Source organism: Daldinia caldariorum (genome assembly GCF_022478825.1).
Source record: "Daldinia caldariorum strain CBS 122874 unplaced genomic scaffold F4812scaffold_2, whole genome shotgun sequence".
In the NCBI taxonomy this organism is placed as follows: Eukaryota; Fungi; Ascomycota; class Sordariomycetes; order Xylariales; family Hypoxylaceae; genus Daldinia; species Daldinia caldariorum.
The window spans coordinates 2,585,688-2,609,908 of NW_025953038.1; the positions used below are offsets into that span (position 1 = coordinate 2,585,688).

At 48.0% G+C, this 24,221-nt stretch overlaps 11 protein-coding genes across 11 annotated transcripts in view; 5 read left to right on the plus strand and 6 right to left on the minus strand.

The window, feature by feature from the left end:
- Window positions 1-354: 354 nt before the first annotated feature.
- Window positions 355-2,816, minus strand: F4812DRAFT_415317 (tubulin alpha-B chain). The gene is made up of 6 exons (XM_047932970.1): window positions 2,451-2,816; window positions 2,269-2,309; window positions 2,129-2,155; window positions 1,999-2,074; window positions 1,407-1,937; window positions 355-1,354 (listed from the first exon to the last, which is right to left on the minus strand). The coding sequence occupies exons 1-6, from the start codon at window positions 2,473-2,475 to the stop codon at window positions 702-704; spliced, it is 1,353 nt and encodes a 450-aa protein (XP_047794069.1). The 5' UTR covers window positions 2,476-2,816; the 3' UTR covers window positions 355-701.
- Window positions 2,817-3,266: 450 nt separating this feature from the next.
- Window positions 3,267-4,365, plus strand: F4812DRAFT_467717 (uncharacterized protein; the record flags this gene model as incomplete). Its single annotated transcript, XM_047938694.1, has 2 exons — window positions 3,267-3,557; window positions 3,640-4,365. 2 exons carry the CDS (start codon window positions 3,267-3,269, stop codon window positions 4,063-4,065), a joined length of 717 nt encoding a protein of 238 aa, XP_047794070.1. The 3' UTR covers window positions 4,066-4,365.
- A 29-nt stretch (window positions 4,366-4,394) lies between these two features.
- On the minus strand, window positions 4,395-5,883 carry F4812DRAFT_455865 (uncharacterized protein; the record flags this gene model as incomplete). Its single annotated transcript, XM_047936894.1, has 4 exons — window positions 4,395-4,621; window positions 4,675-5,038; window positions 5,107-5,478; window positions 5,548-5,883. The coding sequence occupies 4 exons, from the start codon at window positions 5,881-5,883 to the stop codon at window positions 4,395-4,397; spliced, it is 1,299 nt and encodes a 432-aa protein (XP_047794071.1).
- Window positions 5,884-5,921: 38 nt separating this feature from the next.
- F4812DRAFT_415326 (uncharacterized protein) lies at window positions 5,922-6,709 on the minus strand. Its single transcript, XM_047932971.1, has 2 exons — window positions 6,175-6,709; window positions 5,922-6,078 (listed from the first exon to the last, which is right to left on the minus strand). Exons 1-2 carry the CDS (start codon window positions 6,310-6,312, stop codon window positions 5,953-5,955), a joined length of 264 nt encoding a protein of 87 aa, XP_047794072.1. The 5' UTR covers window positions 6,313-6,709; the 3' UTR covers window positions 5,922-5,952.
- Window positions 6,710-7,168: 459 nt separating this feature from the next.
- Window positions 7,169-8,669, plus strand: F4812DRAFT_455866 (uncharacterized protein; the record flags this gene model as incomplete). Its single annotated transcript, XM_047936895.1, has 3 exons — window positions 7,169-7,528; window positions 7,604-7,887; window positions 7,940-8,669. 3 exons carry the CDS (start codon window positions 7,169-7,171, stop codon window positions 8,667-8,669), a joined length of 1,374 nt encoding a protein of 457 aa, XP_047794073.1.
- Window positions 8,670-10,161: 1,492 nt separating this feature from the next.
- Window positions 10,162-12,820, plus strand: F4812DRAFT_191407 (sterol esterase). The gene has a single exon (XM_047930132.1). The coding sequence runs from the start codon at window positions 10,517-10,519 to the stop codon at window positions 12,230-12,232; it is 1,716 nt and encodes a 571-aa protein (XP_047794074.1). The 5' UTR covers window positions 10,162-10,516; the 3' UTR covers window positions 12,233-12,820.
- On the plus strand, window positions 12,520-13,379 carry F4812DRAFT_191330 (uncharacterized protein). Its single transcript, XM_047930131.1, has 2 exons — window positions 12,520-12,992; window positions 13,046-13,379. Exons 1-2 carry the CDS (start codon window positions 12,827-12,829, stop codon window positions 13,291-13,293), a joined length of 414 nt encoding a protein of 137 aa, XP_047794075.1. The 5' UTR covers window positions 12,520-12,826; the 3' UTR covers window positions 13,294-13,379.
- An 825-nt stretch (window positions 13,380-14,204) lies between these two features.
- F4812DRAFT_191424 (Smg-4/UPF3 family-domain-containing protein) lies at window positions 14,205-16,738 on the minus strand. The gene is made up of 2 exons (XM_047930133.1): window positions 16,322-16,738; window positions 14,205-16,216 (listed from the first exon to the last, which is right to left on the minus strand). The coding sequence occupies exons 1-2, from the start codon at window positions 16,564-16,566 to the stop codon at window positions 14,551-14,553; spliced, it is 1,911 nt and encodes a 636-aa protein (XP_047794076.1). The 5' UTR covers window positions 16,567-16,738; the 3' UTR covers window positions 14,205-14,550.
- Window positions 16,739-17,165: 427 nt separating this feature from the next.
- F4812DRAFT_415351 (putative short chain dehydrogenase) lies at window positions 17,166-18,809 on the plus strand. The gene has a single exon (XM_047932972.1). It carries the CDS (start codon window positions 17,664-17,666, stop codon window positions 18,450-18,452), a length of 789 nt encoding a protein of 262 aa, XP_047794077.1. The 5' UTR covers window positions 17,166-17,663; the 3' UTR covers window positions 18,453-18,809.
- A 1,144-nt stretch (window positions 18,810-19,953) lies between these two features.
- Window positions 19,954-21,383, minus strand: F4812DRAFT_415353 (uncharacterized protein). The gene has a single exon (XM_047932973.1). The coding sequence runs from the start codon at window positions 21,218-21,220 to the stop codon at window positions 20,315-20,317; it is 906 nt and encodes a 301-aa protein (XP_047794078.1). The 5' UTR covers window positions 21,221-21,383; the 3' UTR covers window positions 19,954-20,314.
- A 557-nt stretch (window positions 21,384-21,940) lies between these two features.
- The window catches only part of F4812DRAFT_449660 (HET-domain-containing protein), a gene marked incomplete at both ends in the record, with an annotated part of 2,969 nt that continues 688 nt past the window's right edge, over window positions 21,941-24,221 (minus strand). The window contains one exon of the mRNA XM_047935998.1: window positions 21,941-23,997. Coding sequence (XP_047794079.1) covers window positions 21,941-23,997 — 2,057 coding nt within the window. The remainder of the gene's footprint in view (window positions 23,998-24,221) is intronic.

Consider the following 24,221-nt stretch of genomic DNA (forward strand, 5'->3'; position numbering starts at 1 on the left):
GACATGAATCTCCCCCTTTCCAATTCCCTTCTCCATCTTAGCTGCCGGGTACAGTACATCTGAAGGCGGCCATTCATCCTGTAACCAGACGTAAAGACGTACAAGAGAGCACTATGGATCCCGTTGTTTTTAGGGGACCGTTAGAGATGCATGTCACTGCGAGCTGCAAGCTGCATACGGGAGAGGAGTCACAATTGGCTAACGAGGTGCTTCAACCGCGGATAGCGTGAAAGGTGGCCATCATGTAGAGTGGCATTGTTAGTAGGCCGTCTTCTTATTTGTTGGCCCGGGGCATGTCACACTGCATAGGTACCTATAATATACCAAGAGACACGAAAACGAAGCTGCATAAAATGATAGATAAAATCAATCACGTCTTTTCCTGGTTTTGGTATCGAAGGCACTTGGGGGAATACCCGAGTGAACTTTTGCTATTAAAAGTTGTAGGACGGATGTACAAAGTGTATACTAATCTTGCTACCAGGCTCACAATCGAATTAAAAGCCTCCCTGCTGTCTCTCCACTGCTACTCCTACGGACAGGACCACGTTTCTCCGCCACACAAGTATAACTGGCACTCTTCATAGGCTTTCAGTATAATAGGGTGCTATTGCGGCAGGCCTCGGTCAGACAGGACGGAGGGGGGGAGTAGAATATTAGATGCCCTTTGGTCGTGACACGTAGCCTGAGTAACCTCAAATCTAGTACTCAGCCTCAGCATCTCCCTCGGCGTCTAGGGAGTCGGTGGCCACCTCCTCGTAGTCGCGCTCTAGAGCTGCCAAATCCTCACGGGCCTCGGAGAACTCGCCTTCCTCCATACCCTCACCAACATACCAGTGAACGAAAGCGCGCTTGGAGTACATAAGGTCAAACTTGGTCGACAAAGCTGACCAAGCCTCAGCGATAGCCGTTGTGTTCGAAAGCATGCAGACGGCACGGTTAACCTTGGCCAAATCACCGTCGGGAACAAACTGAGGAGGCTGGAAGCAGATACCAATCTTGAATCCAGTTGGGCACCAGTCGACGAATTGGATGGTACGCTTGGTCTTAAGCGTAGCCACGGCGGCGTGAGCGTCCCTAGGGACGACATCACCTCGGTACAGAAGGCAGGTAGCCATGTATTTGCCATGGCGGGGGTCGCACTTGACCATCTGGTTGTACGGCTCAAAGCACGACATTGTCATCTCTTGAACGGAGTTGGCCTCGTGGGCGGCCTTGGCAGCTGAGATGACTGGCGAGTAAGCAACTAGAGGGAAGTGGATACGAGGGTACGGGACCAGATTGGTCTGGAACTCGTTAAGATCGACGTTGAGAGAGCCATCGAATCGAAGAGAAGCCGTGATGGAAGACACAACTAAATCGCGTTAGCTGCTAGCAATACAGAAAATAGATGGGTTATTTCATACCTTGGGCGATCAAGCGGTTCAGGTTTTCGAAGTTGGGACGCTCCAGACCAAGATTCCGGCGGCAGATATCGTAGATAGCTTCGTTGTCGACCATAAAGGAGCAGTCGGAATGCTCAAGCGTGGTGTGTGTGGTAAGGATAGAGTTGTAGGGCTCAACGACCGAAGTAGCAGTTTGAGGAGCAGGGTAGACACAGAACTCAAGCTTGCTCTTCTTACCATAGTCGACGGACAGACGCTCCATCAACAAGGCACCGAAACCAGAGCCAGTACCACCACCGAAGGAGTGGAAGACCAAGAAACCTTGGAGACCAGCACAGCTGTCGGCAACACGTCGCACTCTGTCCAAAACCTGGTCAATGAGCTCCTTGCCCACAGTGTAGTGACCACGAGCGTAGTTGTTGGACGCATCCTCCTTGCCGGTGATCATCTGCTCGGGGTGGAAAAGGCTGCGGTAGGTACCAGTTCGGACCTCATCGACGACGTTGGGCTCGAGATCGCAGTAGATGGTACGAGGAACATACTTTCCCTGACCTATAGAGCAGAGTTCAACTAGTTAGAACAATTCTTATCATCAAGAGAACATTAAACATACCGGTTTCGGAGAAGAAGGTGCTGAATCCCTGGTCAGGGTCCGCCTTCTTGCGCTCTTCGGTCAGGTATCCATCGGGCTACACGATAGATGTTAGTTAGAAGCTGGTGTACTAGATTTCGTATCAACATACCTGAATGCCGTGCTCAAGGCAGTAGAGCTAAAAAAGCAAGTTAGTTTTTGTTTCCATCTCGAGTCAATTTCGCGACAGGGGGCTATCGAGGTCTGAATTTCGTATGCGACATCGAGGTCCCGCGCAGACAATAGACTTACCTCCCAGCAAGAGTTGGCAATCTGGCAACCCGCCTGGCCGACTATATACAGAATAAGCAGTCAGTATAAACGCTTTTACAAAATCCCAAGTTCAAAAATGATGCTTCAATAAAGGGGAACATGGATCATGCGGTGAAGGAAAACGCGTGGGTGGTATCGAGGGGGAAAATATGAAAACATACCGTTGATGCTAATGATCTCACGCATCTTGAAGGCAGATACAATGCAAAATCTGTATTAAAGGGAAACGAGAGAACAAAAAATCGAGAGCGGGCAGGTTTTGAAAAAGCAGCCCCTTTGCAGGATAGTTGAGTGGGATGGGATTGTTAGGAGAGAGTTTGAGATCGAGTCAAAAGGAGTTCTTGTTGATGCTTTGGACGGGTCGTTTTTTACCTAAGTAACTAAAAGTTCAAGTGGGGGGCGGATTAAAAATTCACCCCTGGTTGGGAGCAATTAAGTGTTCCAATGCTCCAATGGGGCTAATGGGCTAATGGTTCCAATGTTGACATGGCCAAAGTAGCCAGCCACGGCCTAGCTCAGTTTTTTTTTATTTTATTTTTTTCTTACGAGGCTGCCTAGATTGGTCGGATTAGAACTCGGGGTCTTCGGGAAGGCACACAGACCACGTCGTTACCCAAAAAGGAGACAAGGGGTCGGCTATTACAGCTACGTAGGAGCTATGTACTATGTATTACACAGGTCCCCACGGGCCAGTGTTCGCAGATGACAAACCTTGACAAACAGAGCTTAGCGGTTAGGTAGTCACGCATTTGGCAATTGCCCAATATAATCAACCAAATACCAAATCAACCAAAATCGGATCTTCATTAACGGTTGGCCTAATTTAAATTTCATACCAAATACAACTGAACCCGTACTACTGCACAACTGAACTAAGCAAATTCACAAACTGCTATTGCTACTGCTACTACTGCTAGTACTCCTTTTATTGAGTTCATACCTTAGGTAATAGTTCATAATAACTTTTTTTTATCATAATGTCAATAAATCTTCTCATCATATTATTATATCCATTCATTACGGCTGTATATGCCAATACCGAAAAGGCAATCTTCTTAGGACCACCCAAAGCTACTATCCCCTTTTCACATCCCACCCTGGCCGACTTACACGTCGATGCCCTCACACCTACTAATGGGGCGATACGAACCCATGTCGAGGCCCAATTTCCCACTGCCTCGTCGCCGCATGGCAAAGCTACTTGGCTCATTCTAGATAACCTGACTGAGGGGGAGCGGTACGAAGTGAGAGTCTGCTGGGCTGCAACTGTGAGTATTAAAATAAATAAATAAAAACACCCCATGTAATGATCCAGCGTATTTCGGCCAGGAGAAGCTTACTAGTTCTTAGCAACCTACCGAGTTCAAAGTCGCTACCTATGAATCCCAAGCCCTCCTAGATGCACCAGAACTATTATCCGAATTGTTAGAGTATTCACAGTCCCGCAAGTCGGCTGATAGTTCTGAATCTCAATCTAGGTCCATGGGAGATACCCAGGAGCTAAGATCTGAGAAAGAGACGTCTGTCCTGTTCCTCCAGATTCTAGCAGCAGCAGATTACTACACAATGAACAACACGCTGATGAGAAATGTCCCGCCGGTTCATGTGGACATCATCCTCGATCCCTTCGTCTTGGGTTTACTTCCTCATTCACTGTTGCCAACCGTGGGCTATATTATCGTAGTAGCCATCGCATCGTGGTTTATCGCACGATATGTCTCAATACGGATTCGCAACCTAGCAGCAGAAACAACTCCTGAGAAGAAAATTCAGTGAAGCGGTAAAGGGTAGAGGCTTTAGTCATAACCTCTGTTATTTGCCTTCTATATCCAAACGAGAGCATCACCTAATCCTAATTATCATAACTCGTAATACGCGTTCGCGGTAGTGCTCTAATTACATCCCCAAGCGAGCATGATCGCAGCATCGTCTTCGTCTTGACCGTAACTTAATTTATGTTATAAACCACCATGGACCAATGACAAAGTGGGATTTCTCTTAGCATAATGAATATGGAAATTTTCCAAAGGTCGAATAAACTCGACGGTCTATTATAAATATGCCTGAAAATTTGCCAATGCAAATGGCAACTTAAAACTTTCCTGTTACCAAGTACCTGGATATCCAGACTGAGCATGGGGATGTGTCCCTGAAGGAACTGGCGGTCCAGCATTTGCATATGAGGGTTGTCCCGCGTACCCATGGGGGCCCGAAGATGGAGGTGACACATTGTACGGTCGATTACCATATGTGGACGGAGGCGGGGGGTACTGTTGGTGGCTGCTGTATGGGGGTTGATGTGGCGGTGGTGACGTGTATTGTGGTTGTTGTGCTGGTCAACGCGTTAATTAAGCCAAAAGCAAAATTCAAAGAAGAGCTACTTACAATAGATATTTGCTTGAGGGGTTGGACTATGTCCATAACTTGAATGGGCCGAAGGTGGGCCACCACCATAAGATGGGTTTTGATGCTGCGAAGTAGGCGGCGGGCTATGGTAAGAGGGATTTTGGTGTCCTACCACCTGGCCGGGAGGCGGAGGATATGACGTTGCGGCATGCTGGCCAGGTGGAGGGGGATATTGTGGTGTTCCATGTTGACCAGAAGGAGCGTGATATGAAGGAGAGCTCTGTTGATGAGACGGAGCGCTATACGCCGGCGTTGATGCACTCGGGGGTTGATAAGACGTCGGAGGAGCCTGGCCATTGTATCCGCCTGCATGGCCCGAATTCGAATAACCATAGTTCTGACCCTATACAACGCATTAGTCAAGCCGAGTCTAAAGTCGTCTCGCCTTTGCAATAAAATATGACGACGTACTGGTTGATGCGCTCCCCCGAATATATTTGCAACACCTCCCATCACAGAGCCAGCAAGGCCACCCGAGTGCCCTCCTGAGTGACCGCCTGAGGACTGTGGTTGGTGCGACTGTCCTCCATGATAATCCTGCGGTTTCTGAGGCTTGCTGCCGGAGGAAAATAGGTTTGATGCAAGTTGACCAACGAGCTGGCTAGGAACACCTCCGCTATGTCCACCAGAAGAACTTCCGTGGCTGCTACCGTGGCTCCCGCTGAGGCCGCCAATTAGTTGGCCAGCAAGACCTCCAAGGCCACTTGATCCATGACTACTACCGCTCTGCGGCTTTCCATGGCCTCCCGAGAACTGACTAAGTAACGTGTTGGCTGCAAAACTCTGTAATTAGACGTCGCATTAGCGATCTTAATCCTAGAATGCAAAATCCGTTAGGACATGCACACTCACACCGAGTCCCCTGTCGCCAGACGGCCCATCGAATCCTCGAGTATTCTCGGTCGGCAATACGGGTTCCATACGGCCGTCTGGATGTTTCACAGTTTGTGTGCCATCCGGGTGTGTAATGAGTTCTTGTTGGCCAGGTATTCCGTACGGGTGCTCATTGACTTGAGCAGGCGTGTTTCCCGGCGCAGCTTGCGTTGGGGTCTCCCATTGGGAAACACCTGTCGAGAGTTGAACGTAGTAATATTTTTTGCTTGCACCATCCCACTGAGCTATCCATCCGGGAGGGAGTTGGGGTGGTTCGAACGTAGGACCTTCGTTGGGAGACGCGGGGCCAGCCATAGCGACTGAAGGAGGAAGAGGAGGAGGGGTCCTCTACGTTATCCCTCTATCTCCAATACAACTAAAAAGTTATGTAGGTATAGACAAGATGGATGAGAGAGAGCAAAAAAAAGAAGAAGAAAAGACAACCGACTCGATTATAAGGAGAAAACGCAAAGAAGGGTAGAGAGGCGAATTGAAATAACAGAAAGATGCCTAGCAGAAGAAAGATCGTTAGTCAATTGTTAAATAAAAAATGACAAAATAAAAAAAAGAACTATTGGTGGTGGTAGTGGTGGTGGTATGACTTACCTCGCTGTAGTGGAATTTATTGGAAAATGTGAAAGAGAGGGCTATCGAAGGTGGCAGATGAATGAATGAATAAATAAAAAAGAGAACCACTTCGTAATAACCACTACATATGTAATTAGGACCCTGCAAAGCCCACATGCACCCTGATACTATGGTATGTTAAGTTTAGCAGGTTTAGGTGGTTTAGGTAGATATGGGTAGATACAGGTAGGAGGTGGTCGACAGTCAGCTCAAAATTAGTGTGAGGAATGCCGTAGCCCGTCACAGGTTTCTACTGCTTTTTTTCTTCTTTTTTTGGTCCAACGCCCTAGGTGAGGAATGTACCTTACCTATGGGCGGTTATAGTAGGTATTGTATTGCAATTACAATGCAAAGGATACATACAGGTATTTGGAAATTGGAGGGGTGGGCACCCGCGATTCATGTACATAGGCACAATACATTGCTTGCTCCTTCTACATGTACTTAGGTGAAACGACGCTTACGCCATAAAAATCCAGCCACAACTATCAACAAGTGGCGGCTACGAGTTGGGTACATACATGTAACATACATCTGCCACAACAAAAAGTTGTTCGCACTTCCTTGTTGGTTACCTCCTGACAACATCAAGTACAACATATGAGAAGAGTGAAAGAGTGACTGCATTTTATGACGGAGCCATACTTTCCTAAGTGCATACATACCTAAGGTACTTATACTTCAAGGACGGTAGTATCGGAATAGAAAGAGAACGCGTCTTCTTTGACAATATGTTTAAAAGGTAGGTATATTTACGAAGTAGGGAGCCATGCAAGTTCTGCATCCTCAGCTCGTTTCCTAGAAACATCAAGAACTCTTAAATCATCCACAGCCGCCATACATCACGCGGATGGGTCTCGAAACAGTAAACGAAAACAGACAGAATTAGGACCAAGACAGTTTTTAGCTATATTGATTTTTGTTTAGGCATCCATGAGGCAAACTTTATCCAACCCGAGCTCACTATCTATCAATGGATTCCACGCACTTATCGTTCGGAGCAGCAGATGTTCCCCAGGAACGATTCACGAAGCTACGTCTACTCTTCTCTAGTGGCACACTGACTAGAGAGGAATGTCGCTATATGAAAATCATCCTTTCTAAGATCCATATAGATCCTATCGGCGACCTTCCATTGGAACTAGTCAGGCAAATTGCACTGCTGCTCGAACTGCCCGAGTTTGTGTTCTGTCTCACCGTATCCAGACAATGGCGCAGCAAGCTTCTATCTCCCGCCGTGCTGTACACTGTTACAGACAGGTTCTGTCCTTCTTTAACGCTTTCCCCCGATCAATATGATTCGAAAATTTACTTAGATGCTCTTCACAGGCGAGTACGAGCGCGTTGGGGATATTTCCAGGCCTCTCTATCCAAGCTATTCTGTTAGGAACATGAATCATATTTCAAGCTGGACCCTATGCATCTTGGCAGTAATCATAATGTGTCCGCCGTATACGCACAATTCGGCTTGTCTGACGATGGCCCCGAGATATATGAGCATTCGTACTCGACTGCCTTGTATTTTCATGGCATGATAGCATGGCACGCTAAACAACACGTCGTGGTAGTCGACAACTTATGGGAACGGACGCGGAAGATGTTCAAGCTGCCAGGAGTTCTTCCCATTCGCCCACATTTCCATATTCTTGCCCTTGGGGATAGACTCGTGGTCGGTGCCGTGCATCGTTCTATGTAAGGGTATCCAGAGTTAGCCATCGTCCTTTTGATTAACTCAATTGAATAGAGTCGCATGGGATCACGTAGCGAACGCTCCTCTGGGAAAGAAATTACCTAGTCCCGTCAAGTATGCTACAACAGAAGGATTACGAGTTGGTATAGTACTCGATAATGGGGAGGCCTATTTATGGAAATTTGGCGGCATCCTGTCGAAATTGGCAACGGCTCCTCTGCACCAAATGCATGGACTCCATGGAGAGTCGTTAAGAGCATGGAAATTGAACCTTCGTATTTTTTTCCATCCTACATGTAGTAATACTCTTTTCCTAGCTTCCGGCCACATCGATCTTCAGCGTGAAAGTGGACGCTCCAACGCCTTTCTCGTCACTTTTTTCAACGCTCTTGTCAAACGAATGGTCTATGAATTCGAGGATTCGAAGCACATACGTACCTTTCAACTTGAAATTCCTTTCAAACTCAAGTACGAAAACCCTATTGACGTAAAGGTCGACATAGAAAAGGTCTTACCATACCGCCGTGATATCATTGGGTTTTGTCAACGAAAATACCACCCTCTAATACAGTCTATCAGGTCATACCAGCATGATAATTTCGTCGAGTTTGATATCTATGACCGACAGTTCAGATCACGTATCGGAGAGCGGTTTGACTTGAAGGAATTTGGCTGGCGCGATTCTTTGGAAGATGGCGATTTGGACTTTCAAGTCAAATTTTATAAGAACGGGTTTTCAGTTACTAGCCACCAACCGGGGTTCAATTTCGGAATTGGCGAATGAACCCCAGGCAAGGTACTTCAGGCAGGTATACACGGAATAGTATACGCGGAATATCGCCCAATGGGGTTTTGGCTAGCCATGCGGGATAACGTATCTTCTGTTACAACATGAATGCTTCGCCCTTATATAGCGAGGGAGTCGGATACCAGGTACCTTACCTTAGGTAGGTAGATAGGTAAGACAGGTAGGTAGGCAAAGCGTCTGACTTTATGAATATATTAGCGGAAACAATTATTCGACTATAACCCTCAAGAAAGCGTTTTGGAAGAGATAATATGTATGAGAGCATGAGCTGATATCCTTATAAACTTACCTTAGGTACTCAACCTTAGGTGTCCATCTAGGTCCTCGTATTCCATCGATTCATACCTCTTAGCTAAGGCGCCTCTTACAGTATAAATAATACCTAACATAAAGGTAAACGGGTTCCTTTACTTATATGCAAAAGAAGACCTAGCAAAAAGGTTTGCTAAAGACATGGACGCGGCCATGTAGATCCCAATGCGGACACAGAGAGGCTGACGTCTGGTTTAGGAAAGTCGCAAATTGCTGTTCGTATAGAAACCGACACCGAATGCTGAATTATTATTATGATTATGATTATTCCAATTCTTATTATCACGGAGCAGATCTTGATTGGTCATCGTCATTGCTGCCTTTGTCCGTACATTGGATTTTTACTAATAGGACAACTGCCAAACCCCTTATTTCGCATAGGAGAGATCCTTTGACAGGGACATCGTCAGCATCCCCTTGTTACCCCGCAAAAGACTGCCTGGCTGCGTGGCAGCCTGGCTTCTTTAGCCCAACGCTTTGCTACAGAATTGATTTCGGGCCTACATTGCTACAATCACATCTGCCAATCCCACCCCCCACAAACTATGGCGGGGCTTTTCCTGGGGTAATGTGATGTCGTCATTGGATCAGCTTTGGATCGTGGTTTTATGATCAACTCTTAAACTACCCCGATAGTCTAACCACGTAACTATTTCAAACACGCTGGGCACTACGGGTAGGGGGTACTTACCTGTCATTTCGAATCTACTGGAGGATCCAGCCAACCATAACCACGTATATACACCCCCGTCTGATAGACTATTCGTGTGCCAATACGCCATCGGCGTCAATGGGGTCATCCATTATTGGTTGCTCTCACACCGTACACCACTTACCAAGCTGTTCACAAATAGTCAGGCGCTCAAATCTAGGAGTAATCGCGCCGATATATTGCATGGAAGCTGTGCCTCGATTGCACTAGCAGCCAGGAACAGAAATTCTACGGTGTAGGCTTCACATGGTGTCGGGGGTGTTCGCCCAAAGAGTATTTAGATTATGCCATTTTCAGCTCTGTATTATGCATGGCTAAGCTTCTCGACACCGGAAGGGTTCCAAAGGCGGCATACTTACCCCGTGGGGAAGAGAACGAGTTAAGAGATTCTTATTCGGATTTCTTTTCCGCAGCGCGCGTTTATAAGAGCTTACCTACCTAAACTTTGGAGCACCTGCGGAATCGGGTAAAGATGTGTAAATTCAAATCGGGCACTTGGTCCGATGGGGAATCAAAATTTCTTTTCCCACGCTGGTCACCTGGATCAGAAACAGTAAACGAAGGGCTAATGTTGCGGATGGTCCTGAGTTAGGCCATCCCTTTAACGCTAGAATTGACATGTCACCCTGGCAAGAGAGTCAATATAAAATTAACATGCCTTCCAGGAGTCACTTTGAGACTTTTGTCTCTAAACAAGTCTCTCCCCAGTTCGCAATACCAATTAAGGAAAGGGACAACTATTCCTTCAGTCCCCTTCCAGTCCCTCTCCTCTCCTCTGGCGGGCCACTACCCACCCACCATGTATAAGGTATTCACTTCTCTATTATCTGCCACTGTGCTCGCCAGCCTGGCCGCCGCCTTCCCGGCACCGAGCCCGACCTTGGAAGAGCGAGCCGCGAAGACCTCGGTGGTCATACCGCAAGGGACTATTGTGGGCTCCGTCTCCAACAATGTCGAAAACTACGGCGGCATTCCCTTCGCGCAAGCTCCGGTGGGGAAGTTGCGCCTCAAGCCGCCGCAGAGGCTCACCTCTTCTCTCGGCACATTCGACGCCACCGGAGCCGGCCCTTCGTGCCCGCAGATGTTCTTCTCGACCGAGGGCGACCTCATCACGGCCGTGCTCGGCAACCTCATCAACACGCCGCTCTTCCAGACCGTCACCGGCCAGACCGAGGACTGCTTGACGATGAGGGTCCAGCGGCCCAAGGGCACCAAGGCCGACGCCAAACTGCCCGTCCTCTTCTGGATATTCGGCGGCGGGTTCGAGCTCGGCAGCCCGCAAATGTACGACGCCTCCTCGCTGGTTTCCAACGGCGTGAGCCAGGGGAAACCCTTCATATTCGTCTCCGTGAACTACCGCGTCGGCGGGTTCGGGTTCATGCCCGGGAAAGAGGTCCTTGCCGACGGGGCGGCGAATCTGGGGCTCCTGGACCAGCGCATGGGCTTGGAATGGGTTCAGGACAACATTGCGCTGTTCGGCGGCGACCCCGAAAAGGTGACCATCTGGGGCGAATCGGCCGGGGCTATCTCCGTGTTCGATCAGATGGCTCTGTACAACGGCAACAACACTTATAAAGGGAAGAAGCTGTTCCGCGCGGCTATTATGAATAGCGGGAGCGTGGTCCCAGCCCAGCCGGTAGACTGCGGCCGCTGCCAAGATACGTACAATACCGTAGTGAAAGCGGCAGGCTGCGCCGCAGCCAAGGATACGCTCGGGTGTCTGCGGGATGCCGACTACAAGACGTTCCTGAATGCCGCGAACAGTGTCCCTGGCATTCTGGGCTACACATCTGTCTCCTTGTCGTACCTCCCGCGACCGGATGGCGTTGTTTTGACCGATAGTCCCGACGTCCTCGCCCTCGGCGGTAAATACGCCGCCGTGCCTATGATTATAGGGGACCAAGAAGACGAAGGGACGCTTTTTAGCTTGTTCCAGCCCAACATTACAACTACCGACAAGCTCGTCGACTACATCTGGAAAGTGCTCTTCCCCGATGTGACGAGGGACGATATCGTGGGCCTCGTCAACACATACGATTCATCCGTCGCCGCCGGCAGTCCTTTCAACACGGGCGATTTCAACAACATATACCCGCAATTCAAGCGGCTGGCGGCGATCCTGGGGGACATCGTGTTCACGCTCACGCGGCGGATCTTCCTGGAGTCGGCGCTGGCGGCGAACCCGGGGGTGCCGGCGTGGTCGTACCTCTCGTCGTACGACCGCGGGACGCCGGTCCTGGGCACGTTCCACGCGTCGGACATCCTGCAGGTGTTCTACGGGGTGCTGCCCAACTACGCGAGCCGGGCGATCCAGAGCTACTACATCTCGTTCGTGCACACGATGGACCCCAACGGCGGCACGGGCGCGGGCGCCGACTTCGCCCCCTGGCCCCAGTGGAAGGAGAGCCGCCAGCTCATGCAGTTCTGGAACAACAGGAGCAACCTGCTTGCGGACGATTTCAGGAGCGAGAGTCAGAAGTACTTGTCGAGCCATGCGAGCGTCTTGGTGATCTAATAACTATAGGTACCTACCTTTTTTACTGGTAGCTAGTTGAACGCATTTTTCGTCACCAAGTTCATAATAGTATTTCGGCGTACGGAGTTGGATATCGGCCTAGGTACTTAGCCTACCTAATCTAAGGTAGCGAGAAATGCGTGCAAAGGACATGATAGCCCTTGAGAATTGTGGTCATACGAGGGGAGTTGATTTTGGGTGGCCTACTTCAGTAAGCATCTGGTGCAATGTTACAGTCACATTGAAAGACATGCTACCGACCTGGTATCTTAATTGAGGAGAGGAGGAAGGGAAAAAATGGGAATGAGGAAGTGACTGCATACCCAAAAGAAGGCATCTATACCATATATGGCAGATAATCCGACTTCTTATGCTTGGCTACTGCAACTCTTGTTAGACATCCATGGAACTGTGAGCGCGTGGTAGATCTAGATCATGGTAATTGCCGCTACTGGCGCGGGGTTGCAGGCTCTGCATTGGCACGATTTCCCGGCGTGGAGGAAGATGTATTGGGGTAGGTTAGATTAGGTAGTTATTCCTTGCATCGTGAATGAGATAGCCCCGACGAGAACAAGGCGTAACCCCGCTATAGCCATGCAACTTCCACTAGACAAAGAGTCTTATACTGATGGGGAGTCTTATACCAAGCTGAAGATGCCCTGCATAACTAACGAGTACCTAATCTTAAGTCCTACAGTTACATCTATGTTTGGAGGCAATTTTGTAGGAGTCGAGTTAAGTCGAAAAAATGAGCTTTATGGTAGGTACGCTCTCAACACTTATTCTCGAGTTTTCCTAAGCTATTACGAAGAGGTAGACTATACGATGCGCTTCAATCCGGACTCCCCAATAGAATCGATGCACAACTAGTACGTCTTGGCGTCCTCCGTGAAAAAAAGGGGGATTCAATTCTCAAGTACCTGTCATACAGGTATCTACCTAATCCGCTCAACACATCTCATTATACCTCCGTCCAAGAGTTGAATCTGCAGAAACCATCACGACTCGGGGTTCCATTAATACACGTGGGGGAATGCCTTCACAGAGTCAAGGTCCTTTAAGCAGTCGGTCTTCCCTCAAAGCGTGGGTTTATCGGCCAATTTCGATGCTGACTTCGATGCTGACCTCACATATCGGGTCGGTTGAGGAATTGGGACCGAAGTAAGATCGATAGGGGGGCGTATGCAAGGTACGGGTTCTCCGCGTTACGAGAGGCTCGCCTCTGTACTGATGCTATGCGGAGGCTTGGAGGGGCGAAGATAAGGTGCTGGCTTCACACACGGGGGTCGCTTTTTCGCGTAGTCTATCTAATAATAGTTCCTGATTTGAGCCAGATGCCGTGGTGCCAGTAGTGAAGGTCATGTCCATGAAAAGATCGTCCCGTAAGCGGTGTTTAGTGACATGTTTCGCCTGCCAGCATTTCGCAGCACACGGAGCTCCACAGTCTGGACGTAATACTGCCCCTTTCATGCGTCATGGTAATCGGCAAGTCATGAAGGATTTTCTCATGCCATTTAAAGTTGTGATCCAACTAGGCAGAACTAGAGGAGTTACGATGTAAGTCTATCGTGGCTTAACAAAGGTAGCTACGAAACACGCATTGAACAGCCCTTAGGGCACATAACGAACTTGACGACGTACCTGCCCATATCCATCCTATGTTATACCAAGCGCTTGATGACTGAGGCTTTGATAGATTCGTTATAGCTGATGATACCGGTATTGACACACGTTAAGAAAGACGTACTATTTATCATACTAAATATACAACAAGAATATCAGGTGATAGACTCCCCTGCGGATGCGATTCAGCAATGGTTCAACGCTGGAGGGATGGTTCAGTTCTATAACTTTTCCCTAGAAGTTTACCTCAACGCACAGCTTTCATTCAAGTATCATAATACCAACCCTGCTAACAAGGATACAGACGACAAGAGATGGCACTGCGAAATTAGCAACTTTATAATCCCGTGTACGTAAGATAATGGGCGTTAAGTGTAACTTAGGCTTATTTGACGACCCTTTCTTCAGAGCTAGGCACAATCCCCTAAAAAATGTCGAGAGTCGTTCCGACTTAACACTCGAAGCTGCTCATAGGAGTATTGCCCTATAGAACCATGTCCTTGGGAATACTCATTACCTACCTCTACCTAACCTATGTAGCCATGCCTTACCCTCCGGCATAAACACAAGGACTTTCAGGGCGATGTTATAAAGAACGCTGAATAGACCGACTCCCTCCGTCTTCTACCGATGAATCGTTATGTACATGGAAGTTGCGGTAAGCAAAGATGGTGATATTAGATACGTGATTATCTTTAATTGGAAGACGTGGCATTATTTGAATTGGCAGCCGGAGGGGGAGCCGTCGCCGAAGATCCAGCTGCTTCATTTGTTGGATTTGCACTTCCAGTATTAGTAGCTCCTCCTCGACGACCTCTGCCGCGACCACCTCGTTTGGGACGATCTGGTGGAGTTTCATTACTCGTCTTATCGCTTGCTGGTTGTGTTGGCGGCTGAGTTGACTTCTTGGTCTCCTTTCTCTCCAGTACTTGCACCGTGCCTTGCGCGACAGAAATAGGGCTTGCAGAAATAGCCTTGACTAATCCATCATGATCCCCAAAGTCAACATATGCAAAGCCTTTCCGCTTGTCAATTTCGACAAATGTAACGGACCCGTACGCTTCCATAGCCTGTTTAAGTAATGGCTCAGTGACGCCTTGTGAAGGGTTCGCGTGCTTCACAAACGCCCGTGTCGCCCCGGCAGTTACTGATGGCTGACTAGACGTTTTCTTCTGTGAGGGGCCCGGTTTGTTGGATGATGTGGCCTTGCCAGCAGCCTTGGGTCCAGTTGGGGGAGTTGAAGTCGAGGAGGCCGGAGCAGCAGGAGCAGCAGGTGTAGCCGGAGCAGCCGGGGCCGAGCTACTCGGAGGTGCATCGTCTTTTCTTTTAAGGATAATTGGGGTGACCATCGGGGTAGACTTTGTCGTGCTGCCTGCGTTATCAGCCGCCTTTCCCTTAGCTGCGTCACTAGTTGCACTCTGCTTAGAAGACCTTGAACCTCGAGACCGACGTGAACCTTCAGTTGCTTGGGCTTTCGGGGCTGTCGGGGCGGATGGAGGTGCTGATGAAGAGGGTTGACTTGATGCAGTCGGAGCTGCAGAAGATGGAACCTTCTCCTTTTCCTTCTCCTTTTCCTTACTGGCGTCTACCTTAGCGGCCGCTTCCGCCTTAGCAGCATCCTGACGAGCTCTCCTGTGGGCGCTGCCTGGGCTGAGGCCAAGATCACGTTGTAGGATCTTAGCAGCGGCGGCAATATTAGCCCGGCGGCTCTTAGGTGCCGCCTCTTCAGCAGTATTACTTGTACTAGCCTGGGTGGACGTCGGTTTGGTTGCCTCGGCTGACTCCACAGCGGCTGACTTTTTGGTGAGGAGCTTCACGGGCTCCTTGACCCTTTTCTCCTCCTTATCCGCAGCTTTTTCAGCTTTTTCGGCCTTGGTGTCCTTTCCCTTCTTCTTAGAATCTTCGTGGCCCCCTTTCGATTTCACACCCTGGGATTCATGCCTAGCATGCTTACCACCACTCTTAACGTTACTGCTCTCCTTTCCCTTATTGGCTTTCTTTTCCTTGAGAAATTCGACCAGAGGTGTAGTGGTGACCTTAGTATCTGCCTTGCTTGCATCCTCTACTTGTTCGGCATCACCTTCTTTCACGTTGGTGGTATCCCGAGTAAGACTGTCGAGAAAAGCCATGAAATCGGGATCTTGATCGATAGTACCTTGCTTAGAATCTGTGCGTCTCTTCGTAGTGGGGACCTTCTGGTAGATAGAAAGCTCTAGATAGGGGGGCCCTACAAGGGCTGAGTCGGAGAAGGTTCGTTTCTCATCTTCCCAAGTTGATGCTCGGACGATATCAGCTAAGATAGGTATGTCTTCGGGTCGGACCTGTAGATAACAACGCGCGGGCATGGACGGGTTCGACGGACTGAATAGGTAGGTAAGTAAGGAAAATAAGTAGATGTTTCTTCTTTATCTTGGTTTTATGTGGTTTGCATTGGTTTGCATTGTTTGTATGGTTTGTAGGACTTACTCGTGTGATATTTGACCCTCCTGGAATCTCATCCACTCTGCTTTCCCATTTCCGCTCTTCCACTCATCTCCCAAGATAGCCCAGAATTCCGCCTCTGTTATGCCCGGCGGAAGTCGACGAATTATGACCTTCTTGCCCCGGGGAGAATCTTTAGTTTTAGCTGTTTTCGAAGTCTCGTTCTGACCCGATGCGGACGAGGCTGATAAACCCCCATTAGGTTTGCGCCCGGTTGAATTGCCGGTCATTGTATATAGAATTATCGATTATTTCTCTAACGTTAGTGTAATCTGTTCTCCGGTCATAATTACTGTCGGGTGTTGTTTGGTATCGTCTCCTTTGTGTGATTTGCGATCGCAGTACGGTCAGACGGTTTAAATTCAATGATGAAAGTCAGTGATGAGGTAAGGCTAAATTCCCATCCCACCAATAGCCTGCAGCCCGCAGGAGCCAAACGCTTTAAATATTAGCTTAGTGGGGCAAGCAATAACTTTAGATCTGGGGCAGAAAGGCGTTAAAAAATGTGGCGCACTCTCACACTATATGTACATTCACATTAAATATCTTTCACAAAGTTTTAAATAGAAAATAAAATTCAATACAAGGAGAATAAAATGTAAAAATAAGTTAAGGTTTATGATCATCCTTTTTGTTCATTTTATTACTATTAGATGAGGTCGGGTACGCCAGCTTTTTGACGCCTTTCTGCTGGGGTACATAGCACGTGTACATACAAAATAGTACATGAATTCGATTAGGTAGTTGGATCTCTTGTACTACCTATTCTTAGGTTGGCATGTTCTAAGACAGGTACCTGACTTTTTTTGAAGCTTTGATTTGTTGACATGTACGAAGTATACTATGTATATTTCCATGTGGCCTTTGCAAGTTTTATATTGTTTTTACGACAAGCTTGGAAATACCTAACATCATATAATGCAGCTTAATAAATGGCACCGACTACCTTATAAATGAAGTTCGCCCGAGTCTTGTTCTTATTCATAAATATCAACATTCAACATTTGAAATTTTATCGGGCAAGGTCTTATGTGACCTTATCATGTCCACAGCATCGTCAATGTCTTTTTAGTAGATAGCTTGCTGTGTTAGCATATACCTACCTAACCTAGGTAATTATTGGAACGTCATTATACTAAAAGCGGTCTCTGACTTTCGATGAATCAATCTTGATTTCTAATCTGGAGCCGATTTTTTTGGGTCCAAACCCGAATGGCGATATCCTATAAATTCGTCTTAAACGCCTAGGTTAGGGAATTTAGTATCGGTCTTTACTCGCTGATAATAGGTTAGGTACGTAAAACCGTCTTATCTTCTTTGACACACCATGGCCCGCATCTTCATCACCGGATCATCAGATGCAAAAGGCCTTGCGATACGCTCGGCCCGGGTCCTCATCCAGCGGGGCCACGACGTCTATCTTCACGCCCGAAATAGCCCAAGAGCCCAGGACGCGCGCGCGGCCTGTCCTGGGGCTAAGGGCGTGTTCGTCGCGGACCTGGCGTCCGCGGAAGAAACCAAGGCGCTGGCGAAACAGCTGAACGAAACCGGCCCCTGGGATGCTATCTTTCATAACGCCGCCGTCATGCATGGCGTGGATGGCGTCAAAAACAAGGACGGAATTCCTGTGCTCTTTGCCATCAACACGCTAGCGCCGTACGTGTTAACCTCTTTGATAAACCCGCCGCCGAAGCGCTATGTCTTCGTCTCTAGTGGCATGCACAAGGGCGGTGACCCCTTATTGCGCAATATCCGGCAGTGCACCTACAGCGATAGCAAGCTGCACGACGCCTTGTTAGCCTTTTGGTTCGCACGCCGCCTCGCCAACCGAGGTGTGCTGAGCAACGCCTTGAGTCCAGGATGGGTTCCTACAAGGATGGGTGGCCCGGCGGCGCCCGATGACATCGACGCAGCGGTTGATACCTACGTCCTGCTAGCGGAGGGGTCAGGGGCTGCCGAGGGCGCGACGGGGAAATACTGGTATCAGTCTCTCGCCCGGAGTTCCGCCGGCTCGGGCCATGAAACAAGATATTCAAAAGCACTCGACGACGAAGCCACACAGGATAAGTTGATCCGGACTCTTGAGGAGATCTCGGGAGTTAAGCCGCCTGAGTAAACCCATGGGCTGGCTATGCGGGCTTCCACCTTAACCGCCTTTTACTGGTATTCGAGAGATCTCTTAAGTCTAAGGACACTGACCGTAGATGCCAATAGCCAAACCGCTATTGTCATGAATAGCGTGGGTTGTATATAGTGGGTTACCTTTCATCTATATATACCTTAGGTAGGTAAGTAGTTGTATAACCTTATAGAATCAATCCATTGACATAGTTTCCTTCACGTCAATCTCAATGTACTATAGCCATAATCTAGGTACCTAGACCTAGATAACCTACCCGGTATATATAGGTACAATACTGGATGCGACGTACCAGTATTTCTAGAATTTCTTAACGTTAGCATCTCCCAATTTACCCGATCGTTGTAGGTAGTAGTCTCCGGTTACGCTTTACGTGCAAGCAATATATCGACTCGTCACTTATAACCTATCAGTTATATATATCATAATGATACCAGGTATAAGTATAATACAGGCCGACAAAGATAGCTCTTCCCCTGCGACGCTATCATTTATCAGATGATAGCATGTAAAACCCACTGATATCATTGATTTTTTTTTTCGAAGCCCCGAGCTTATGGAGGCGTTCTAATGCATATGTCCTCTAGTCTGTATTGGCTGCGTCATATTCTGAATGTGCAAATGCCCCCATGCTATCCCGCTTTAGCCGCCATACCATGCTGGCGCCACTTCATCCTTCTTATCAATTAGGGTTGATCCGGACTTATTCGGAAGGCCAGGTATGTCGAACGGCTGTATGAGATGTAGAGCAAGGGACGGGTTCGCACGATGTTTAAGGGGGACTTGGATTCCGTTTGCACAAGATCCCATGGTCACTTGCTTGATTGCTTACCCCTACATAGAGAGGTGAGGACCTTCATGGGATATCTACACATGACCTATGGTCAATTATCTTTTTTTTATGAGTATATCAATTGTTCGCATTAATAACTATCAACTATCAACTCATTAAATACCTAGGTAGCTATAGATCTAGCCTAAAGTGTTCGTGGTAATGGACTCGGATATTTGGCAACAGGCACTGGTCGTTTCTTGAAAGGATCTAGGTAGTACAAACACATGTCCAATTAGAATCTTTCGATGATGAGGTATATACGCCATCATTTATGGCGAAAAAGATGCTTGTTTATGGGACTTGATTTCATAATGTTCTGATATTGTCAGACGTTTATACTTCTTTATCAGCTGGTACACTGGCCTTGCTATGGTATCCTCCTCTCCACGCACCATACAATACGTATCGGCCGATTAAGTATGAATGTATAAACCCCCAGGGTAAACCCGCGGTATGCCCATGGGACGTAAACGATTTAATTTCTATCTTCTTCATGAGATGTAGAATAGTTTGACTGGTATGAGCTGTGGGCAAGAGGGCCTGTATTTATAGGGGGTATCTTCTAGGCTTGATTTCGCAGGTTGACGCCAGATGAACGGTTCATCGATCTTGAAAAAAATAAAAAATAAAAAGAAATGAAAATGCCTCATTATAATGCATTCCTTGATATGTGTACCGCTACTTCATCAACGCTAGACGAAGTGTTAATTGAGGACTCTGTGGTAACCTCCAGGCTTGGCATATTGTAGACTAGACGCACCTAAGACGCGGAGATCTATGTTTGGAGAGCCTGGGAATATTCTTGTGTTGGCGATAGAGACCGTATATACCCCTGTAGATAAAGGAGCAGAAATTCTCAATGTCCTCCCTCGTATCTCTACTCAATTGAACCCGATTATATGCACTTATGCCCTCTGAGATGCTGAGTAGACTGAAAGGTGAAAACCAACCATATAGACAAAGTCGTAAACTGTCACCTAGGAACTATCGAAATAACGGTAGTTCAAAAACAGAGACTGAGACTACGTCGATAGTAGCCGAAAGAGCAAGTAAGGCAATCCACATCGACGACTCTCTTGAGCCTGATTTTATTAGGTAAGTCCGCCAGAGCCTCGCGGAAGGACATGGCGGTGCGAGTGTAAAGAATGTGATTGCTTGTGAGGCCGACTTTCTTGAGATACTCGACGTAAGGGACGAAGCCGAACCCATCTCTTGAAAGACCGGTCAGTACATTAGAGGAAGGAGTAGCAGCGACAGGGACAAGACCGTCGACCTGAGGGACCAGCACGACGAACAGCTCCTCGAGCTCCGTCATGGATTCCAGGACTTCGCGGATGGGATCCGTCGGACCGAAAGGGATGGCCCTGTCGAATTCGCTCTGCGGCACGAGCACGGCCAGTTTCCTCACGCGGTCTCGCCAGCGCACGGTGCGCATCGACCAGAACGCTTGCTCGGCGTTCGATACGCAGAGGTAGAGCATATCGCGCTCCCAGTCAACGTAGACGGGGCGCGCTTGCGGCCGCGTATCATTAAACTCGACAGGGACGTTCGAACCGGCAGTCAGAGAGAATTGGAAATGCACGCGAGCTCGGCCTGAGCTGACCGAGTCGGCAAGGTCATTGGTGAAAATGACGGGCGTCCACTGGCGCTTACACGACATGGCAATGTTATAAGCCTCATGGTTGATCAAGAGAGACGGGGGCAGGCCATCCGGAATGATGAGGTTGGTGGCCGAGTCCAGAACGGTACAATGAAATAGAAGAACGTCCCTCTTCGGATTTCGCAAATGAGTCTCAGGAGAAGGATGGATGACGTGGATACGAGCACTTTCAAAGTGGTACTCCCAGATCAGAATACGGAGTTCCTTAGGGAGGTTATTAAAACATTGAAAGGTGCTGAGGGAGGTCATCTTGTAGAGCCGCAATCTCTCGGGTATTTTGTATTTTGTTATCGAGGGCCGGGGAGATGAAACTATCGCCCTCAAAGAACTTGTCGGTTTTATGGAGTGGAGTATTTATATCAGGATCATGCGCAGAGTAACAAAGGCGGTAACATATCTGACGATAGTTGTTACCTATCTGTATTTAGACGGTGTTGGGTAACGTAACAGCCCGTCCCCACTGAGGAGCCAAAGAACGAAGTATTAGAGGTACCAAGGTAAGTTGAGCCTGCAAATTGAAAATTGAGGTTGATAAGTTAAATTCTTTTATTTTTTTATTTTTTTTTTTTAAAAATATGCCTCTCGTGTGCACAACTTAACGGAATATATGTGCACCTCATTAAGGTAGGTACCTCTTTTAGGTACTGGCTTGACTAAGGCATTTTTCGCTAGGTTAACTCAGGGCACTTGTTACATAACGTAATGGCGGGTAACAATTACTAGCTCAGGTACCAAACCTACCTAGGTACCTAAGTACTAGAATACATCGGAGATAGCTATCGCTACCTCCATCCATAAAATTCTCTAACCTTAGATGAATCATCATCTCACCTTCAGCCTTCTAAACTCCTTCGTTTAAACGTCTTATGAGAAAAAAAAAAAAAATCATCGTATTATATAAAAACCTGGCAAAATTATTTGCCAGTGTGCCCAACTGCAAAATAGGGATTGCAAAACAGGCTTTCTATGTTAGACGATCTCAACATTTCGCTTCGGCTTATCCCGAAAGTATTTCAAACCACCGCGTTCCCGAGGCACGGATAGAAATACGCCAACCCGAAAATATTTCCCCGAACTAGGAACGGGTTGAACGATAATGCCATAAGCATACCTATTGTCATCATCACCATCATCATCATCGCTATCGCTATCGCTATGTCGTGACAATCGCCTCTGTCCTTCATAAACCTCTGATACGTGTCGCTGATATTCCCTTTCCGCATCAACAACCTTACCATGCGTAATACCTATCTTGTGGTTTTGACACGGATCGCAGATTAGTCGATCTTCTGTCATGTGATCTTCGTCGTTTTCATTATCATCACCATCACACCCGCGACAGTGATGAACCCTATAAAAAACTCGCTTTCCGCGCAGACTCGCGGCATCGGGACGCCCCCTAACAATAAAATTTGACATGCTAGTATCCCTCTCTTCAACCAACTTCTCCTCCGCCTCATCGAGCAATTCATGTTCATATATAAGCTTAATCGGCTCCCAGGAGAGGCCCTTGGTATCGCGACTTCCAATCAAGACTAACGATAGGTCATCAAATGTCTCTCCGGCGTCCATCTCGTTCCAGTCGAAGCTGAGATCGGCTATATACTGGCCGGCCTCGATAAGCCGGCATACTTTGCTGTTACCATCAACACCTGCGAGCAATTGCACAAACATTCCATTTTCGGTTCCTTGTAGCTCGGTTTGGGTTATGAGAGGTACGACGACACTGTGGAGAGTGAGTTCTCCGTCTTGTATGCCACTGAATAGATCTACGCCTGTAATCGACGTCTTTGCCTCGACGACGTGACATTCCGCCCGGATCTTTGGAAAGTCTAACTCCTGAGAAACCAATCTGAGCCGCCCGTCGCCAAATGTAACTGCATGATTCCGGCTAGCCCAGCTCCACGAGGGTGCGACGTAGGGGTCCTGAGACTTCAGAGTTTCGACTAGCGCTTCTCTTGTGATGCGATCGACTGGTTGACAAAGCACAGACGTCCAAAGCAAGTCGATGTGCGGGAGTATGTGCCCTGCGTAGTAACCCCCGCCGTTATATAGTCGACTAGCAAGTCCAGATATCGCAGGAAATTTGTCAGAACGATGAGTGAGCTTCATTGCCGAGTAGTCCTCGACCAGGGACAAGAAGTTCAGATACTTGTTCAACTCGTTACGACTACCAGGAAGAAAACTAGCCCCGCGAGTACGCTCCGATATATCTATTGTCTCGTCTGCTTCGGACTGGACGCCATGCTCAGTGATAACATGTAAATTCGTCTTGGTAAACACGAGCGCCCGCTGTGATAACTCGTATTCCTGAAGTATCCACCCTCTTGTAGCCCAAGAGCTATGCGTTAGCGCGAGAGATAGTCCATCAGAAGTGGCGTGAAAGTAATCTTTCACCTCGCCGACGAGGCGGAGAGTGTAAGACCCGGATACCGCCCTGTTGATCCTAGACTGGAATCTTATTCTCGTCGTAGTCCAATTCCTGTTAAGGAATCCCTCCTGACAAGACGTAGAAGCCGGACTACAGATAGTCAGAGCGGAATTCTGGAATATCAGAGAAATCTGCGAGGATTCCTTATACCAATCCTGTTTATCGTCTTGGATAATGCACACCGCATCCACCCAGAGATACCGTATTCCTAAAGTTTGCGCAACCCGAACAGCATCCCGGAGGATTGGGGAAGCCTGATCGATGCCAAATCCGACTGTTCTCTTTTGAAACGAGCTCGTCTCCGTCTTGAACTGCCGAGAAGAGTCTTCCGGTGGTCCCCAGCAATAACTTAAAGTTGCATATTGAATATCAGAAGACTGCGCAAATGCGGGATCGGCTTTCGTCTCTACAAGTCGGCAGAAGTTGCTTCCCTTAGCCCCCACATCAATCAGACGGGTTGGGTACGTAGCTCCATTCAGAGATATTCGTATATGGTTACTACGCTCAATTCCCTTGGAAATGGTTTGAAGATTCTCCGCGCATAATGCATCATCCCGAGGAGGCGGTTGAATTCCTAGCCATTGGGCACAGCCGCCTAGAATATAGTCAGTATTATTGTATTTACGATGCAAATCCTCTCTTTATCTCCTCCCTCTTTTCTTTCAAGAAAGAGAGATACCGAGCCTCCAGGTGGCCTAAGGAAAAAAAAAAAAAAAAAAAAAAAAAAAAATGTGGTGGGGGAACGAATGTAAACAGTAACAGCCGGCGCGGCGGTAGCAAAAACAACCCACGGCGACAACCACAACGGGGTACCTAGGC

What these genes read in the sequence shown, in the direction of transcription:
- F4812DRAFT_415317 (XM_047932970.1), bottom strand. Translation starts at nt 2,475, where the DNA reads ATGCGTGAGATCATTAGCATCAACG. An exon ending in TTGCCAACTCTTGCTGGGAG is followed by an intron (nt 2,156 to 2,268) that starts GTAAGTCTATTG and finishes TTGCTTTTTTAG; the next exon opens with CTCTACTGCCTTGAGCACGG. An exon ending in CACCTTCTTCTCCGAAACCG is followed by an intron (nt 1,938 to 1,998) that starts GTATGTTTAATG and finishes TCTGCTCTATAG; the next exon opens with GTCAGGGAAAGTATGTTCCT.
- F4812DRAFT_415326 (XM_047932971.1), bottom strand. Translation starts at nt 6,312, where the DNA reads ATGTGGGCTTTGCAGGGTCCTAATTACATATGTAGTGGTTATTACGAA. An exon ending in ATAAATTCCACTACAGCGAG is followed by an intron (nt 6,079 to 6,174) that starts GTAAGTCATACC and finishes TTCTTCTGCTAG; the next exon opens with GCATCTTTCTGTTATTTCAA.
- F4812DRAFT_191407 (XM_047930132.1), top strand. Translation starts at nt 10,517, where the DNA reads ATGTATAAGGTATTCACTTCTCTATTATCTGCCACTGTGCTCGCCAGC.
- F4812DRAFT_191330 (XM_047930131.1), top strand. Translation starts at nt 12,827, where the DNA reads ATGCAACTTCCACTAGACAAAGAGTCTTATACTGATGGGGAGTCTTAT. An exon ending in TCGAAAAAATGAGCTTTATG is followed by an intron (nt 12,993 to 13,045) that starts GTAGGTACGCTC and finishes TATTACGAAGAG; the next exon opens with GTAGACTATACGATGCGCTT.
- F4812DRAFT_191424 (XM_047930133.1), bottom strand. Translation starts at nt 16,566, where the DNA reads ATGACCGGCAATTCAACCGGGCGCAAACCTAATGGGGGTTTATCAGCC. An exon ending in GAGGGTCAAATATCACACGA is followed by an intron (nt 16,217 to 16,321) that starts GTAAGTCCTACA and finishes CTACCTATTCAG; the next exon opens with TCCGTCGAACCCGTCCATGC.
- F4812DRAFT_415351 (XM_047932972.1), top strand. Translation starts at nt 17,664, where the DNA reads ATGGCCCGCATCTTCATCACCGGATCATCAGATGCAAAAGGCCTTGCG.
- F4812DRAFT_415353 (XM_047932973.1), bottom strand. Translation starts at nt 21,220, where the DNA reads ATGACCTCCCTCAGCACCTTTCAATGTTTTAATAACCTCCCTAAGGAA.